Here is a 17,820-nt window from a genome sequence, read left to right as displayed (position 1 = left end):
TCTCATGGACTCAGTCTGCACTTTGTCCTGCCCACTGGACTTGTCGTTCACTGCTGTGTGCCCCCTGCCTATGCAGCTTCTCATGGACTCAGTCTGCACCCTGAACTGGCCACTGGCCTTGTTGTTCACTGCTGTGTGCCCACTGCCTGTGCAGCTTCTCATGGACTCAGTCTGCACACTGAACTGGCCACTGGACTTGTCGTTCACTGCTGTGTGCCTCCGCCTGTGCAGCTTCTCATGGACTCAGTCTGCACCCTGAACTGGCCACTGGCTTTGTCGTTCACTACTGTGTGCCCCCTGCCTGTGCAGCTTCTCATGGACTCAGTCTGCACTTTGTCCTGCCCACTGGACTTGTCGTTCACTGCTGTGTGCCCCCTGCCTGTGCAGCTTCTCATGGACTCAGTCTGCACTTTGTCCTGCCCACTGGACTTGTCGTTCACTGCTGTGTGCCCCCTGCCTGTGCAGCTTCTCATGGACATGCTCTGCATCTTGTGCCTTGCTCTTCTCTTCTCATGGTACCTATCTGTGCAATATGTGAATAAAGACAGTTGCTCCTGTTGTCTATTTTGTCAGTGTCCTTACTGAATAAAGTTCTTTTGCTGTGTGTAAATGGTTTACTGTGCCACATGGTCTGTGTGGCACTTCAACATAGTCAATGTTCGGGCTCACTTACTCTCTTTTTTTCAGGGGTGACAGGGTCTTCAGTTCTTCTTGACCCAGATACTTGTGGTGGCAATGGTGTCACTTTCGTTTGGTTAGCAGTAGTCATTTACTTGATTAGTTCATGTTGGCTATATTTGTAAGGTTCGCAAACACTCTCTTACCTTAAGAATGCTTGACGATGTTTCGCAGAGACGCTATGAGCCAACTTCCAAGAACTCTACTGGATAACCTATGAATTTGTCTTACACTAGGCTATGAAATAGAGCCCCGGGAGGAGGGCCGGATACTGGACGCACGATGATGTCCTGTTGTTGACCTGCGAGGCAACAAGACATATGTATAAGTGGTGTAATCCTACTTGTCTTTATCACACAGTGGTAATATTGGCTAACTTGCAGCTGTTCATAAAGGTAAGTACTAAATAACTACTCTTCCTACCTGCGATCTTAAGGATTCGTGAAGTACGTCCAGTAGTCTTGTGAAGGCGATGAGATGCTGTTGGTGGTGTGTAGTTGTGACTGCCCTGGACTGAACGATGTTTATCTAAAACATTAAAACACTAATTAGCTTCTAATCCTTCAAGGTAAATACTCTTAAACAAATATTTCCTATAAACCTTATTTGTCTAAACCTTCACTTACTTCTGTTTTGATACACCAGCCAAGTTATATGCCATCACAAGATCTATGAGAAAAATAATGAAAAAATATGCAATACAAAGAAAGGTACAATTTTTGCTTAATGCCTTTTCTTTCAGAAATGTTCCTGAAGTCTTCGCCTACTATTAGCAAGCAAAAGACCCAAAAATTATTTGTCGTCAACTTAACAGTAGTTAGGTTTTCAAGCTTTCTTGCGATGGGAGCCAGAAATAAATTATTGTCACTTAGCTTTCTTTCTTCGTTTTTCTCTTTTCTCAGATTCATTGCGTGGTGCAGAGCTGCCCTCTTGTGGATCCGGAAAGAAGACAGGCATCAGCGAAAACCAGGTGAGTTTCATCATCGAAGTCGGAAGGCTGAGCGAGGGGAGAAGGCTGGGTGTGGCATTATATTCTCATGCCACACCCAAATGCTCATCACGTGGCTTGCGCACGTAGCGCGACGCTCATCTTCCGATCCCGGTTTAAAGACCGGATCGGAACCATTCTTCCATGCGCTTCTCATGCTGCGCATTTAACTCTGCACATTGAGTTCTCATCACGGAAGTGCATGCCATGAGAGCGAGGAAGTGTAAGACAAATCTCGTACTAAAAACATGAACAGCAGTGAACATAAATAAGTGAACAAATAAGCATTACATCGTAAGTGCTTACAATCTACAACAAGCATTGGAACATGCCACAGAATATTACAATACTGTGCTATATTGCAATTTCGTAATAATTCACCACACAAAATATATCCACACACATGGAGTGCTGGTAGCATGGGACAGGGGTGGGTTTCAAACGGGGATAAATTATGATGCTTTTTAGGAAAGCGCGCCTTCGGTACAGGGTGATTTCAAGGGCTGCATTATGATTCATGACAATATTGTACACATGTCAGGTGGGGGGGCACTGCCAGCACAGTGGGTTTCTGCACACAGTTTTGCAGGCAGGCTGTCCAGGGTCATCATGTGTGTGTGTTCTTCCTATGTGTGTGCCCAGTGGTGTATGTGTGTGGTCATCTCATGATGGCCAGTCATCCTAGTCCCATGGCTTACTTTCCATTTGTGCTCTTGGATGTCAAGGTAGTGTGCAGTGTGAAGGGGTGAGTTTGTGGGGAGTGTTGATGTGTACATGCCTCTGCAATGTCAACTACACACATGTCACCCACGAGTTGTGTGCTTGTTGTTTTGATTGTTCATCTCTGTGGATGTGGTTGTATGCCCATGTGTGAGTTGTATGTTGTGCACTGTGCAGTGTATTGGTGTGTCCTTGCAGTTCTGTCTGACCTCTACTTGTTGTTTTTGTCACTTGTGAGTATGCAGAGAGTGTTACTGGCAAGTCAGTGTTGTGTTTTGTTGCACATCCATGTGTCTGGTGACTGTTTGTGGGGAATGTGCAGACCTGCTGCTCCACACTGCCATTGTGGTTGTGATTTCTCATGCCTTGCTGTCACATGGTGCCTTCTTGCCTCCAGTGTGGCATGTTGTGTGTGTTGTCATGCCATCCCCTATCTGTGCTTCATCTGCCTACCCATTGTGGGTCTGCACTCCCTCTCCTTGTGTATGGTTGTATGGTACACTCCTGCCATGTCCCCTACTGACATGCAGTACACTTCACTTTGGTGTGAGCTGTCCCCTTGGTTTGTATGTGTGTGTGAGGGCTAACCAAGCGGACCCGATCGGCTGAACATAGGTAGAACGGACCCATCCCCCTGGTCAAAACGGACCAGAGGGGACGTTATCTACCGATCGGATACCAGAGGCATAACGACCTCATTTTCTCAGTACTCCCAACAAAGGTTTTGGTGAGTAATGATCGCTAACCACTACACTCACAGCACACTTTAGGGTGTGTGCTGATATTTCACATCACATGTGGCCTCTCCTATTTTTAGGCCACTCACTAATTTTTTGGTCCTGAAGAAAGCCTCAAGAACCATCTGAAGGCTGAAACTAGTAGACCTCATTTATAAGGGATACCAAGGCAAATAACAAACCTTAGTAGAGATCCCGATTATATTTTTACTCATGTCCTGGGACCCTTGTAATAAATAATTGTTGTCAAAGGGCATTCTCAGAGACATTTTTAACACATAGTTGCACGTCACATACTAAGTCACTTTCCTTTCACTTAACAACCTGCTCCGCTGTAAATCAGGCGTTGTAGCACAGCTGGGTTGCACTAGGCAATCCAGTTGGGCCCCGATGATGAAGCATGCCACCTACCAGGTAGGTGGGTGAGGGGTTTCTTACAATAGTTGTTTATTCTCCTTCAACAGGTGACGGCGAAAAACCTTTGCTACAAGTTACCTTCCCTAAGTACTTGTCCATCTTGTTTCTGAAAATTCATTGGGGAAAAGGACAAGTTACCTTGTTTTCCTCGCTCTCTTTTTGTTTACATATGTGTGTGTGCCTCCCCATGACTTCATTTGTGAGACAGTGCTTGGTGGTGCAGTTCTTTGGCCAGGGTCAATGTGTCACTCAGGGCATTTCCCCAATGGGTCATGTGTGATGTTCTGGTGCTGTTTGTCAGTCATGGTTGCTCCTATGCAGTTCAACTGTGTGTGCTGGCCAGTCCTGTGGTCAAGTTGTTTTCACCTTTGTGTCCCAGACTTGTGCATCTGTTGGGTGTTGTGTTGGATGTATGTATGTTGTTTGTGTTTTTGATTCACTTCCTGGGTGTGCTGTTGTCTTTGTGCTGTGCTGTATGGTGTTGTGTGGGTTGCTGTTCTGTCACTGATGTCTGTGTGTCTGGTATGCCTGGTGTGGACACACAGCTTGTTGTGCATGCAGTGCTGTGTGAGTATGTTGCCTTGTGATTGCCTGGTGTGCATCCCCTGAAGTCGTGCTGTGTTTGCTATGTGATTGTTTTGCCTGTGCATCTGTTGTTTGTTTGTTGTGGCTGTGTTGTTCTGTGATGGTGCACTTCTTGTGTGTGTTGTGGTATGTTGTCTGTGCATTGTTCCTGAGTGATGAGGTTGTGCACTCCTGTTGTGTCTGTGCTCCCATTGTCTTTCATCAGTTTAGCTGCACAGGGCATGTCTGTTGTTGTTGTGGTGGCTCTGTGTGTGTTTCTGTTGGGCTATGTGTTTGTCTGTTGTATTTGTTTCCACATTTGTGGTGGTATCCGTGTGTGTGTGTGTGTGTCTGTGTGTGTGCGTGCGTGTGTGCGCGTGTGTGTGTGTGTGTGATGTTTGTGGCTGAGCCCAGGTTGTGTGGTTGTTTGTGTGTGTATTGACTGTCAGGTATTGCCAGCCTTCAGTGTGTTTGCCACTGGTGTTGTGTGCTGCTGGTGTGAGGGGGGTATGTATGTAGATTCTTACTGGTGTTTGTCAGTCCTGAGGTGTGTAGATGGGCCCTGTGTGTAGTGCTGCTGGTGTACGCCTGTGAAGTAGTTGTATGGATGTGTGGCTGTTCACAGTTTGACTTCAGGGCCTTCCTTTCATCCTTGTGCCTATACATGGTTTGCCTTTCTGTCTCCCTGTGTTGCTGCACTGAGCTTTCTGTGGTTTGAGTTCACTGACTGTGCCAGCCATGTGTGCTTTGATGGTGTGAGGGTGTTGTGCTCTGTTCCTTGTGTTGATGTGATGTACACATGCTTGTTGTGTGTCTCCATGGCCTTCCACTTGTGTGCAGCCCACCTTGGTTCCCCTATTTGTTGTGGTGCATTGCTGTTGGCATGTGGGGTGTGTATGTGTGTGTGTGTCAGTCTGTGGTATGTATGTGTGACTGTACAGGCTGTGTGTCCATTTGGATGTTAATTCCTTGTATGTGTTCATTTGCTGCTTGTCCTCATTTATATTTCCCTGAGTGTGGTGGTGTGGTGGTGTGTGTGTTTCCCTGGCCCTGTGCTACTGTGCTGTGTGTTGTGTGTTCCTGTGCAGACACTCCTGCAGTGTGTGTCTCCATGATTGTTTGTTGTGTGGTGCAGTGTGTGTATTGCCCTGGCTTGTTGTTGTGCATGGGGTGCACAGGAGGGGCACATGGCATGGGCCTTCATGGGGTGTGCTAGTGTGTGGTGGGAGGGGGTGTGGCACTGTGGTCTTTGTGCCCTGCCCATGCCTGGCACTGGCCCTGCCTTCTGAATTGTGCGCATGTATTTGCTTGTGTTCATCGTTGCGGTGACGTGACTGGGACATTGCTGCATGGTGGCGGTGGCTGTGTGTCCAGGATCCAGCGGGGTGACTTTGTGGCAGGTGGGTGATGTGTGGGTGCCCTTGTGGATGTGTCCCTGTCCCCCCTAGGGTGTCTGATGTGGATTTGGACCCTGTGTCAGGCCGTGTGTTGTGTGTTGTGTTTGTGTTGTTGCGTACCTGCGGCGGCATCCGCGGCGGTCCATGAGTTCCTGGTGATGTAGCAGGTACAGCACCGGAAAGACGTGTAGAGCTGGGTCCATGGCGGTCGTAACCGGGACTCTGGTTTCGCGCTCAGCTGTCGAGCTTCAGCCGTCTCTGGTTGGGCGGTGTCTCCGCTACGGTGCGTCTGCTTGCTTGAGTCATCCTAATTTGTGGAGCGGGGCGGACGTCATTTCGCACGGCGGTGAGTCTCCATTGGCACCCACCGCCGTTGTGGTGGGAACACTTTGATGGCGGTGTGCTTTGCACCGTGGCGGTCGGGAATTGGCCAATGTTTGACCATACTAATATGGCGGGCAAGAGGTCCGCTGCTCGCGGCCGGAAAAATGCATTTTTCCGCACCACCAGCGCCGTGGTGGTGCCACCACCCAACATCCTAATGGACCCCAAAGTAACCTAAAGGCTGTTTCAAAAAGAGAAGGCTTGGAGTTCTATTTATCTTACTTAATCATTTTTGCATGGTGTTTAATTCTATCTAGTGAGCACTTTGGAGGGCTTGATCATAGAGCACAAATTAAGTTACAGTATGAGGGTTTAAAAGACTGAGAAGGAAGATATAAATGAGGCAAAACAATGGGCCAGAGAAGATACAGCTAAATAGGACATATGTCTGTATAAAATGCTGATTACAAAGAAAACGTACATAATAAAAATATCAAAAGTACTAAAATCGATCACAAAGACAAAAATATTTGGAAGATTCTCACTTGCCAAGGTTGAAATTCTGGATAATCTGCGCAGGTCCTACTGGCAAAAGGTCCACTTTGAGGTGTACAAGACTTCAAATCATGCAGTGCTTGTGCTAAGGCATAGAAGGCATTATATGCTAAGTAAGGATTTCTGAAGTTATGAACATTATATTGTGACTCGTCAAGAGCTTCCAGTTTTTCTGTTTTGGTACAAATTCTTGCTCCTTTTGCTTCATTTTCTGTGGTTGTTTTGTTCAGATGTTCAAGCCACTGGCAGCTAAATGTTTCTTCCCAGAACTGTTTCATAAAGATGTCATCAGGAAATTTGGATGGATGGATGCTATAGAGAAACTCCTTAAACATAGGAATCTCTCCAGTGTACACTGCAAATCCCAATGTACCATCCAACGTTTGCCATAAATGTTTTATGGCAAATACCGGAGAAGGAAACCAACTTCCATTTGCAATCCAAACTTTGCCACGGATTTTTTGTGCAGAGATTTCATTAAAAAACGGAATCATCTGAGCTGGATAGGTCAAGCACACAATGACACTTGATGTAGACCGTCGTATGACATTGACCACATGAGATAAGGATTTCTGTGTCATCTGTGTAGGTAATGTTTCATAGAATTCAACACAAATGCTACTCTTATGCGCCTGCTTCAGTAGTTTCTGACCATTCTCAAGCCCGTAGTCATTGTCTGAGGCCAAAATTCCTATCCAAGTCCAACCAAAGTGAACACACAGCTCGATGAATGCTTGGACCCTGGTTTCCGCACTTGCAACAGTCCGGAGAAAAGATGGAAACTGCACTTTATCACTCAGTGCAGCCAACGCTGCACCATAGCTGATCTTATTGGGAGAAAAATATTTACATCAATACTCTGCAAACATTTTATTTTAATTCACACAGTTTGTTTAAATATATATATGCTGGGTCACTTTCACAAAATGGCATAATAATGAGTCCACAGCATAGGAGATGAAAAGCTAAATCTTAAGTGTTTTATTTGTTAGAACTAGTGGTTAATATTCTGCAAATGCTACTGCACCTGCCTACTTGTACAATAGAGATTGTTTTGGATTTGCATATATATATATATTTTTTTTTTTAAATATATATATTGTTGCAAAAAAGTGACACTCCTTCTAGCAAGTAACAACTATAAGAAAATGCCTCATTTGGCAAATTCGGTCCCATTTTTGTCGAGTAAGGCTGCTGGGTGTTTAAGTGTTCACTGGGACTTTGCTAACCAGACCCCAGAGCACGTGCTCTGACCCCTAAAATATGCAAAATTTGAAAAATACCCCTAATTGGTATATCGAACCCCTAGTATATGGTACTAAGTGTACACTGGGACTGTAAGTTAAATGTCACTAGTGGGCTGCACTATTTGTGCCACCACTAAAGTGACCGTAGGATGCCAACAGTAGCCTGGGTGGGCAGTTTTAAACTGCAAGTTTGACCTGTGAAAATAACCCATTTGACACTACTAACCTCTCATTTAAATCGATAAGTCACCCCTAAGTTAGCCTTTAGTGCCCATAAGGTAGAGTGCATATTATTTAAAAGTGGGGCATGTGCAAGTTTAAAATAAAATATGTCCTTACAGTGATAAGGACTAACAATCTATTTTCACTGTAGCAGGGTTCGCTCTTCCCAAGGAAAGCATTGGGAGTTAACATTAAAATTAGATAATGTTACCGCCACCTAGGAACCAGATAAAAATGTTACTTCTCGGACTTTAAAAAAATATTTATTACAAATTCAATTAATTGGCAAAAGTTAGATTTGTGACAATTTTTTCCCAAAAGGTACTTTTGAAAAGCTTTGTCTCACCCTACCTAAAGCCTCTAGAAACCTAGTTGCCTGAACTACAAACAGACAACCAGTAGCTGAATAGCTCCTAGATTAGGTGTGAAAGGGTTGCCAGAGCTGAGACAAAGGACTTGTGTGACGATCGGTGTCCTGCTCCTCTGACAGATTGACCATCTGGGCAAAGCCAAGGATCTTAGGGGCATATGTATCAAACGATTTTGTATTCGCAAATGCTGCGATTCGCAAAAAAACAGCGTTTGTGAATACAAAATTGCAAAACGCGATGTATGAGTCATTTTCGCATCGCATCATTAAGGAATCGCTAATTTTGCGATTCCTTAATTTTGCCTAAGCATTTAAGGAATCGCAAATTGCGATTCCTTAAATGCTATGTAACAAGCACCCAAGTTGTGCGATTTCTCCTTAAGAAATCGCAAATTACCACCAACTTCAAGTTGGTGGTAATTTGCGATTTCTTTGAAAAATGCACTTTTTGGAATTTTTCAAAGTGCCATGTGGCGCACATACATGCCCTTAGGGCATGTATGTGCGCCATATGCGTACACATGCTCATTTCAGGGGTGCATCAGGGTGTCCTTATGACACCCTTGCACCCTTGAAACTATTATCAATTTGCGATTCTCTAATTGCGAATCGCAAATTGAGAATGACTTCCCATTCATTCCTATGGCCTCCTGGCCCATAGGAATGAATGAGAAGGTATTCCTTAATTGCGATTTCACAATTTGCTAATCGCAATTAAGGAATAACAAGAAATCGCAAAATATTTGCGAATTTTTAAATACATCCCGTTTTGCGATTCTCAAATAGCGATTCTCAAAAAATCGCTATTTGAGAATCGCAATAACGGATTTTGATACATATGCCCCTAAATAGCTGAGATTGGTGGCTTAGTGGACTAGTGCGCCACTGTAGGGGCCTGTGTTGGGCCTCCTAGTCACAGGTTCATAGCCTACCGGGTTCACTCAGCCTTTCATCCTTCTGAGGTCGGAAGATGAGTGCCATCAAGTTGTGTAACAATAAACATCAGTTATTCAGCGCCAGGATACCCTTCTGGGTGAACATGCACTTTACATATACACATGTGATGTTGTGTTAAATATCTTTAAAGGGGAGCACACTGTCACAAGCAAATGTAGCTCATACCTGGGCCTCCCCCTCTATTGTATCACTAGCCGGCCAGGCAGCAATCCCAGGGAAGAGGAACAGCTTTGGAGTGACCAGGGGGAAGGTTCGCTCATTTCCCTGGTCACACCTCTAGGGGGAGGCACAAGCACTTTGAACAGGGAAAGAAATATTCTGCCATCTTGGTTTTCGGTAGAGAAGGGCACTGTGGAATTGCTTGCATTAAGGTACACAGGGACTGTGTCAGAAATGTGAAGTTTTTTCCCTATTGATCAGGGAGGGACCAGGAATCGCACCTCCCACATTCTAGAGCCAGGCATATATGTAGTATTTTTGGCAGCTTCTTCGGAACACTGCTAGACCTGTGGAACACAGAAGAAGGACTGTGCCTGCTGCTGTGATCTGTAAGGAGAACCTCAAGGCCTGGACCTGCTCTCACTAGTAACCAGGACAAAGACGTGGACTCTAATGGTCACTAGGTTAACCTCTTGTTAAGCTATAGGGACACATAAAGCTGCAAGAAACCCACTTTAATGAAGACCTATGCAGACCAGTTTCAACTGGATGTGCCCTGGACCCTGTTGCTGACTTCTGTTGGAGTGGGTCCTGACCTCAAGTGCTGCTCCTGAGGTCCTGGAATTTTTGACTGATGTTAGAGTATACTTCTTCTGCAAAAAAAGCTGGGGCTTAAAAACGTTTTGCCAACTTTTTCAGCAGAAGAACGAGCAATAGACAAGACCATCATTAAGCCGCAGTTGTCAACTCGGCATCCGGATACAACTTCCTGGTTTGTCTCGCTAAAGAAGTTCTGATTTCCAGAAAAGTTTCCCAGTCTGAACGTAGACAACTTCATCGAAATTGAAGCTGAACCGAAGCTAATTAGGATAGAGACCTTCCTGAAAAAATATGATGGATTTTGCCTGCTCAAATCTTTCCTGCCTTTGTCGATGACCATACAAGGACCTCGCTCTCCAGCAACCCGTTGTCATCGAACCCTGACTCAGACCCATTTAGTCACTTGCCTCACCGACAACTCGTAAATGATCAATTTTTTTCACAAAAATTTCTACGTCTGAATCTAACTCTTTGACCAGGAATTTTCTAAGCATTGTATCTGACCCGCGCTCTATCACGGTAGGTCTCAAACCTTATGCTTGTCCCGGTCTGGTGCAGTCACCTTAAGTGGGCACTATTCGTATTTTGAAAATCCATATTGTGGTTTCCCCTTATTTGATTTTTGGCGTTTTGATCTCTTTTACTCCAATAAAATATTAATTTTTTTATAAAATGAAGTGGGATTTTCATTTTGTTGTGTTTTTCACTTTTTAACAATTTTGATAATGCTTTACACATTTCCTTAAGTTAAGTCTGTCTGCTCTGTGTCGTAGCTGTCAGAGGTTGACTACATTTTTAAATTGCGAAACCTTTACTGAACCTAACAAGCATAATTACATTATTATTTGTAGAGGACTATCATCCACCCTAATTAATTATCCACTTTCTCACAACACGGTAGTGTTTTAACTTAGTGCATGTTTGTTGACAACTCACCTTCTCCTATGATTTAAACTATGCCTGAATCATTTAGAAAATGTGTTTTCCTATTCTAGACTCACAGATGTGTTTCAGAGGAGTTAGAAATTGTTTTACAGCAAAGTACATAGATGTAGAGTTGAGAATACTACCTCTATACTTATGTGGATGATAGTGGTAGTCAATATCCTGCACTTAATACTTTTGCAGGACAATATCCGCACTCAGTATTGTGGAGGCAGAAGATGGGTGTGAGGAGGTAAGAAAGGAGTATGAGGAGCTGTATGTGCCGTCATTAAATTGTCAAAGCATCTTCCCAGTCACTCACTACTCTGCCACTACTCAGTTATCTCTGCGAGCTGGAAAGTTAGTGATTGACAAGCTCCTGCTCACCACTTTCACTTAGCTTGACTAGCCCAGGATGGTATGGGGTGCCCTGAGTAAGAGAGTTAAAAGGACAGCAGTGAAAACACATGCATGTATGGTGTACATGAATATGTGCTGTTCTGGGTTTTGTGAGTGTGGAGTGTGCACCACACCAAGGGGCTCAGACCTTCTATGTGGGTAAATAAATTAGAGATGGACTTGGCAGCATACCTGAAACAGAAAGGGTGAGAACAATATTGAAAATACTCTGTACCACACAGAATATCTTTACTGTAGCTAAAGAACATAAACATCCTGTCACCAAACACAATTTGAGGCCATTCCAGCCCCAGCCCTCTGAATTCCTAGCAACTATGACAGACCCATCGGTGCTCCTATAGGGCATTTTGTGAAGGTGATAGACTCTTGCGTTACAACAAACAAATGATGGACGGAATGCTGACAATGCATACATTCTCCCCCAGTCAAGAGATCTGGGTTAAATCCATCGTTCTTTTGCCCACTACACCACCCCAGTTTAGACATGGCCATATGCAAATCAGTCTTTACCCTGTGCCTCATGGGAACAGTCCAGCCCGAACTGCCAAGCCATGTCTTCCCTGGACCGGAATCAAGCATCCTAGGACCGGTTTCTGGCTATCAGCCATCATCAGCCAGGATAGCTTGACTCCAGTGGCGTAGTGAGCACGGGTCCCACGTCTGGGAATACCCATCCCACTTAGGGCGAAAAGCGTTACAACAAACAAATGATGGACGGAATGCTGACAATGCATACATTCTCCCCCAGTCAAGAGATCTGGGTTAAATCCATCGTTCTTTTGCCCACTACACCACCCCAGTTTAGACATGGCCATATGCAAATCAGTCTTGACCCTGTGCCTCATGGGAACAGTCCAGCCCGACTCTTAGCAACTTGACAGAGGTTGCAGGGCTACCAGTCCATGTTGTGGCAAGAATCAACGGGAAACGTCTGGAGAGTCCTTTACTATGATGGTAAGGCAGCTGGACACACAAGCGTGCAGTAGATGGCAGCCAGTGTCAGGAGGCCTAGAAATTAAAAAGCTGAGCTGGCATGCAACCCCAATATGGATGAGTAGAGATGTAGACAGGATACTGAGAGTCAAGGAAATCCAGTACAACAGTTGAAAAAATGGCCTCCATCCAAAAAACATTCTTTGGAAAGTGGAACACTTCAACACTCTCTTGTATTTCAGACTGTCTCCCAAGAAAGAGCATCTTTCTTTGTCCGTCTAGGCTCTACCCTGGCAAGCAGAAGTGTAAGAAAGTGCCTCTTTTTGTATGATCACCCCCAAGTTTTTTGTCTGATGCTGCTTGTTTTTTTACTTTGAAGTGCACTGACCCCTGCTGACCAGGCCTCAGTGTATGTGCTTTAACCATTAAAAGTGTGTGTACAATTCGCTAATCCCTAAGTGGCATATTTAACATGCCTATATGTCTCTAGTATATAGCACAAGGTGTACTCAGGACACCCCCCCAGAGAAGATCGAATCTCAATTTACAGCTTCTAAAATCCATCAGAAAGTCACACAATACAACGTCCTCCACCCATTTTTGCCCATGACGTTTCAAGTTTCTGAATGCATTTTACTGAGATCGCTATGTTATCAAAAGGCCAGGCATGGCCGGCACAGGTAAAAGTGGTGTGACAGGGAGGCAGGGCGGTGGGGGGAGTGGACAGACGAAGGGATAGGGGAAGTAAAATAAAAAAAATAATAAAACCACCAACGATGCAGCGAGCGCAAGGTAAGTGTTTTTTAAACATTTTTATTTTACTTTCCCTATCTCATCGTCTGTCCACTTCACCCCCACCTGCACAGCCCCGCCCTCCATGCCCCACTGCCCTGCCCCACACCAGCTCCTCACCGCTATTACCTGTGCCGGTCACGCATGCACAAGTCGCTAACAAGACCTTTTGCCTAGTAGAGATTTCAAGGTAGGTGGGCATGCCCATGAATCTCCGGAATCCGGCCCGAGTGAGGACGTACAGTTAGTAGTCGTAAATACATTCTGTGAATACCAAAAGCAGTAAGTGCATTCCTTGAATACCAAAAGTAGTACGTTTAGGATTTTGTCTTAAGTTAGTTCTGTGAATCGGACCCTCAGGGTTCGCATCCCGGCACCGGCAGCAGGGCAGCCCAGCACCCTGTGACTCTGCTCAATAGCTTTCTTAATCTCCCCGATGGCCCCCAGCACCTTGAGCTCCTTGAAGGTGATTAGTTTGCACAGGTTATCGGCGTTTATTTATTTTTCTGTGGATTTGGCTTTAAGTTCTTAATGGCTGAAGTTCAAGCTCAAAGTCTTCATTCTGTTTTTCAAAGAAAGTGGTTGTTTAGTTTAAGCTCGAGGTGACACCCAAAGTAGTCCACCAATGTATTGCAATTGCTTAACAGATGTCTCCTGCGGTGCCCTTTGACTGGTGCTGGAAACTGCATTTAAACTGAAATTCATATAAAATCTTCTGAATAAAAATAATTTACGTCGGTGTTATTACCCTCTGTGGTAAACAGTGCAGCGTTAGATGCGAAGGCCTTGCACCGGTACATCACGCAATGTCAGTTTGTGCGCCATGTACTGTGTGGCTAGAACGTCCATTCATAAGCACACAAAGAACATGTAGCAGATATAGTGGTGGCTGAGCAGTGGTGACCGAGGTGTTCCCTATATTATGGATTTCCTTTAAATTGCGTGAGTTTGCTTTGTGTCCTATAGGGATGCTAGGTGGCATTGATCCAGGACAGTGTGCTGCTTCAATATCAACTATCAGCGTGTTAATGCCGAACTGTGACAATATTTACTCCACAATATCAACTACTTCTATGTTGCCAAAGTGCGTCTATGTAGTTTAGTGTAAATTTTATATATTTATCTCCACATCTACTTGCCTTGCCTATCTTTGTACCATCAAGGGAAGTAAGTGGAGTAAATATTCATAAATCTAAGCTAAGTTTTATATACTTTTGTGGTATCCTGCCTTGTTGCTCTCCCATGACACCATAGAACTTTTAAATGATGGTGGTTCCGTGGAGCTTTGACTAGGCACTTAGAGTCAGATGTACCAAATTGCGTGTTTTCGATTTCCTAATAGCGAATTTTAGCGATTCACTATTAGGAAATCGCAAACAGCGACGTACAACAGTGTGTTTGAAAGTGTTAGTGATTCCCAGTGGGCCGCAAATGGACCTGCCTCATCAATATTCACCAGGCAGGTCGTAATTTGCATCCCATGGTGAATGGCTACAATCACAGGGATGGTGGCCTGCTGGTGTCAGCCGAGCATCATGTCTGTGATTACTTTTTAAATGAAGCAATTGTTTTTGTAATGCAGCCTTTTTTCCCTAAAGGAAAACGGGATGCATTTGAAAAATAAAAATGAAAAGCAACCTTCTAATTTTTTTAGAGCAGGCAGTGGTCCGTGCTCTTAAAAAATGTGCGTGCCCATATTCACAAAGGGGAAAAGGTCCCTTGGGGACCCCTTCACCTTCTGACATACAACAGCTAGATTCTGACAAGTCAGTAAAGCTAGTCAGAGTACAAAGGTCTTTGTGGTACAATGTTAGAACATCTAATATTGCACACCAGGCAGTATGTTATGACGTGAATAGGAAACATCAGCAAATATATATGTTAAATCAAATGCTCACGACGTGCAGGAATAAAGTGAAACAAAGAGTATTTACTCACAGTAGGTGAATATAGTTAGCCTCCTATACAAAGTTCAACATATAGGGGCCGATTCTGATGTCGGACGGACTCAGGTCCGTCCGACATAGGTCAGGAGCAGTAACCAACTGACCTGCTGTCGTCGGTTACGGCCCTGCAAGTACGATGCGACCGAACAGGGTTTGGTCGCACTCGTATACTTCACAATGCAAGCATGCAATCCAAGCGGAATGCATGCTTACATTGTGAAAAGCAGGGGTGCAGTTCATACCTGCACTCTATAGCCGGCACCCCAAGGTGCCTGCCACCGGGTGCAGGGATCCACAGAGGGGCACCGTAGATGCCCCCAGGCTGCTATTCGGTAGCCTCGCACCCATGGGGGGGCCTACTGTGGGCCACCAAAGACAGTTTCCGACTGCCTTTTTGTGCCGGAAAGACCGGCACGAGAGGGCAGTGAAAAAACTGCCATCGTACTCCCTCTGTCGTAAAGAGGCGGCCGGGGGAGTACTGAGGGATTTCCGGACGGTGGACAGGCTCTCTGAGCCTGTCGTCAGCCATCCAGAAATCCGAGTCGGATTCCTTTCCGACCGAGCCCATCGGAATGGCTCGGTCGGAAAGGAATCCAGCTGACACGTTCTGATTCGGTCGGAAGGGCTCCGACCATCGTTCGGAGCCTTTCCAGCTGAAATCGGAATCGGCCCCATACTGTTTCCCAAAAATGCATACTATTACTCAAGGTTGGAGTAAAAAGCAAGCATTTACTACCGCTAAAGACCCTGTATATGACCGTGATACTCAGCAACCCATTCAATCAGCCCAAGAGACACATGCTTTAAGTAGGCCTTCCCTTGCCCGCCTTATGTGATTGAAATAACCCCATTTTGGGTTCATTCACTCTTGTAGATTTCACCCTACAGAAGCAGGGCGTTTCCCCACTCTCATGTCCCTGATGTCCTTGGAGTTTACTCTTTCCATAAGATGTTCATAAATAATGAAAATGTGCCGAATCAGTGTATCTAAATGGTGTTGCAAATGGGGAGCTATTTCTGGCAGCTTTACCATCTCCCAATTGTGCTAGCAGCACCTGGACTGCATTAGTGGGAAGATGAGAGAGAGGGGGGGGAGACCGCCACCCTTTCGAAAATATACCGACTATGCAGTCTATTCCAGGAGTCAATAACTCACTTGCTCTGTATATGACCTACACTCCTGGAGGACCGCAGAAGATTCCTTCAGCTCCTACGGGCTAAGGAGGGAACACAGACATTTCCATCTGCAGTCAGTTTCCTACTGAATAATGAGCAGCTGCAAGTGATCACAAAACTGGAAACATTTTTGGGGAGTGCGGAGAAGCAACTAAGAATACATTCAGAACCCCAAAATGAAGAAGGGAAGGAACTTTGAATCTGAGTAGCCTTAAAAGATGACCCTCAAATAGACAGATAACACTGCTTTTTTTAACCAAAGACTAACTTATTAAGTCACCAGTTGTTTATTGAATCGTATTTCAAACATTTTTACCACTGTGGAAACCTGCGGACGATCTATGGGTTTCCTGTTAGATTATTAAGACTGATGAAAAACCGTGACAATAGCTATCCTTTTTATTTTATTAATGCACTTTGACAGACTTCATTGTCTAAATAAACTATTTTTGATTTGCCTTTGAACAGCTTACAAAATGCCCATCCCTCCATACCTGAGGATACCTGCTGACACCAAGGATTCTTGCCAACGGGAGGGTTGTAGGTGACGAATAATCACCTATGATAATAGCCGCCTTGGTCTTTGCTGCACAGCTGTAGTTTGGGATGGCCTTCTGATGACCGGACAGCATCCAGAACATCCCCTCAATGGCCATCGCTTCAGAGTAGCAAGAGTCAAGAATCCGAAATCCCAGGTCGATTTGAGGAAGAATGTTGGGATTCTGGTTGATTTCATTTGTTGCGAAAACCATGGCGAGCACTGACTGATAATGCTCTGCATTCATTCTAATGAAGTAGAACAAAATCTTACTGTTAAAACATGGGGGACATTGTCAATGTCAAATCAAAAGTAAGATGAAAATAGTAATTCAAAATGTCAGAAGCTTCAGGGAACTCCATCTCAAAATGGGCCTGACAAGGTCAAGGTATTTGTTAGCTGTGTCCACCTAGGGTCGTCTAGCAGCCTCTGGCCAACTGGTTTATTTTAGCATTTGGAAGGCAAATAACATTTAGTATCAATATTGTGAGCATCACCAGGACTAGCGAAATGAAACTGAAGGCTGCACAATCAATATTCCAAACTTACACTATGGATTGTACCCCAGTATGCTCATATGAAAGTGGGTTACGCTAGTGTTCCTTCTCAGCAGTGAGACACAGAAGTTTGAAAAGTTCTTCTCTGCCATGAAGTCAGAGTGAAGAGCACAGATGGGAATCCTGCATTCTCTGAGCCACACACACATAAAAATGAAAATCAAGCTCAGCTTTCCATGTCTGAACTCCAAAAGCGGTTGTACAAGCAGACAGACAGAAGTGGGGTAGAGCTGGGGAGCAGTCAGAACAAGAAAATGTAATCACCTGTGGGGCCTTCCTCAGGTGTTTCATCATATTGTGTTCTAGAGTTTGGGTTTCACTCGCATGCTGGGTAGGCAATCCTTTCATGGGGGAGGCTCTTTTTCCACCAACAGGTGGCACAGAAGGTCTCTGCTGGGTCAAAGGCCAGGGCAGTGAAGTCATGAGAAGGTGCTCTCCACTTAGGTAAGCCTATTTTTCAGTTAGACGTGCTAACCCTAGTCCTGTCTTATCGGACTATAACACACATAGGCCTACAACTAGTCCAATAATTCATGAATGTAAACGCACAAACCATATTTAGAGGTGAAAGCAGACCTCCAAGACTGGCTCAAGGGTGA

General features: G+C 44.8%; 1 protein-coding gene across 1 annotated transcript in view; it reads right to left on the bottom strand.

Moving 5' to 3' along the window:
- LOC146811595 (vomeronasal type-2 receptor 1-like) overlaps positions 1-16,878 on the bottom strand; it is a 57,169-nt gene extending 40,291 nt beyond the window's left edge. Inside the window, exons 1-3 of the mRNA XM_085615076.1 lie at positions 16,621-16,878; positions 9,342-9,452; positions 6,371-7,207 (exon numbers count right to left, since the gene is read on the bottom strand). Coding sequence (XP_085471202.1) covers positions 6,371-7,207; positions 9,342-9,452; positions 16,621-16,878 — 1,206 coding nt within the window. The remainder of the gene's footprint in view (positions 1-6,370; positions 7,208-9,341; positions 9,453-16,620) is intronic.
- Positions 16,879-17,820: the final 942 nt, after the last annotated feature.

The sequence above is a fragment of the Triturus cristatus genome, chromosome 7, assembly GCF_964204655.1.
Source record: "Triturus cristatus chromosome 7, aTriCri1.1, whole genome shotgun sequence".
NCBI lineage: Eukaryota > Metazoa > Chordata > Amphibia > Caudata > Salamandridae > Triturus > Triturus cristatus.
This window is presented reverse-complemented; position numbering and strand designations above follow the sequence as displayed.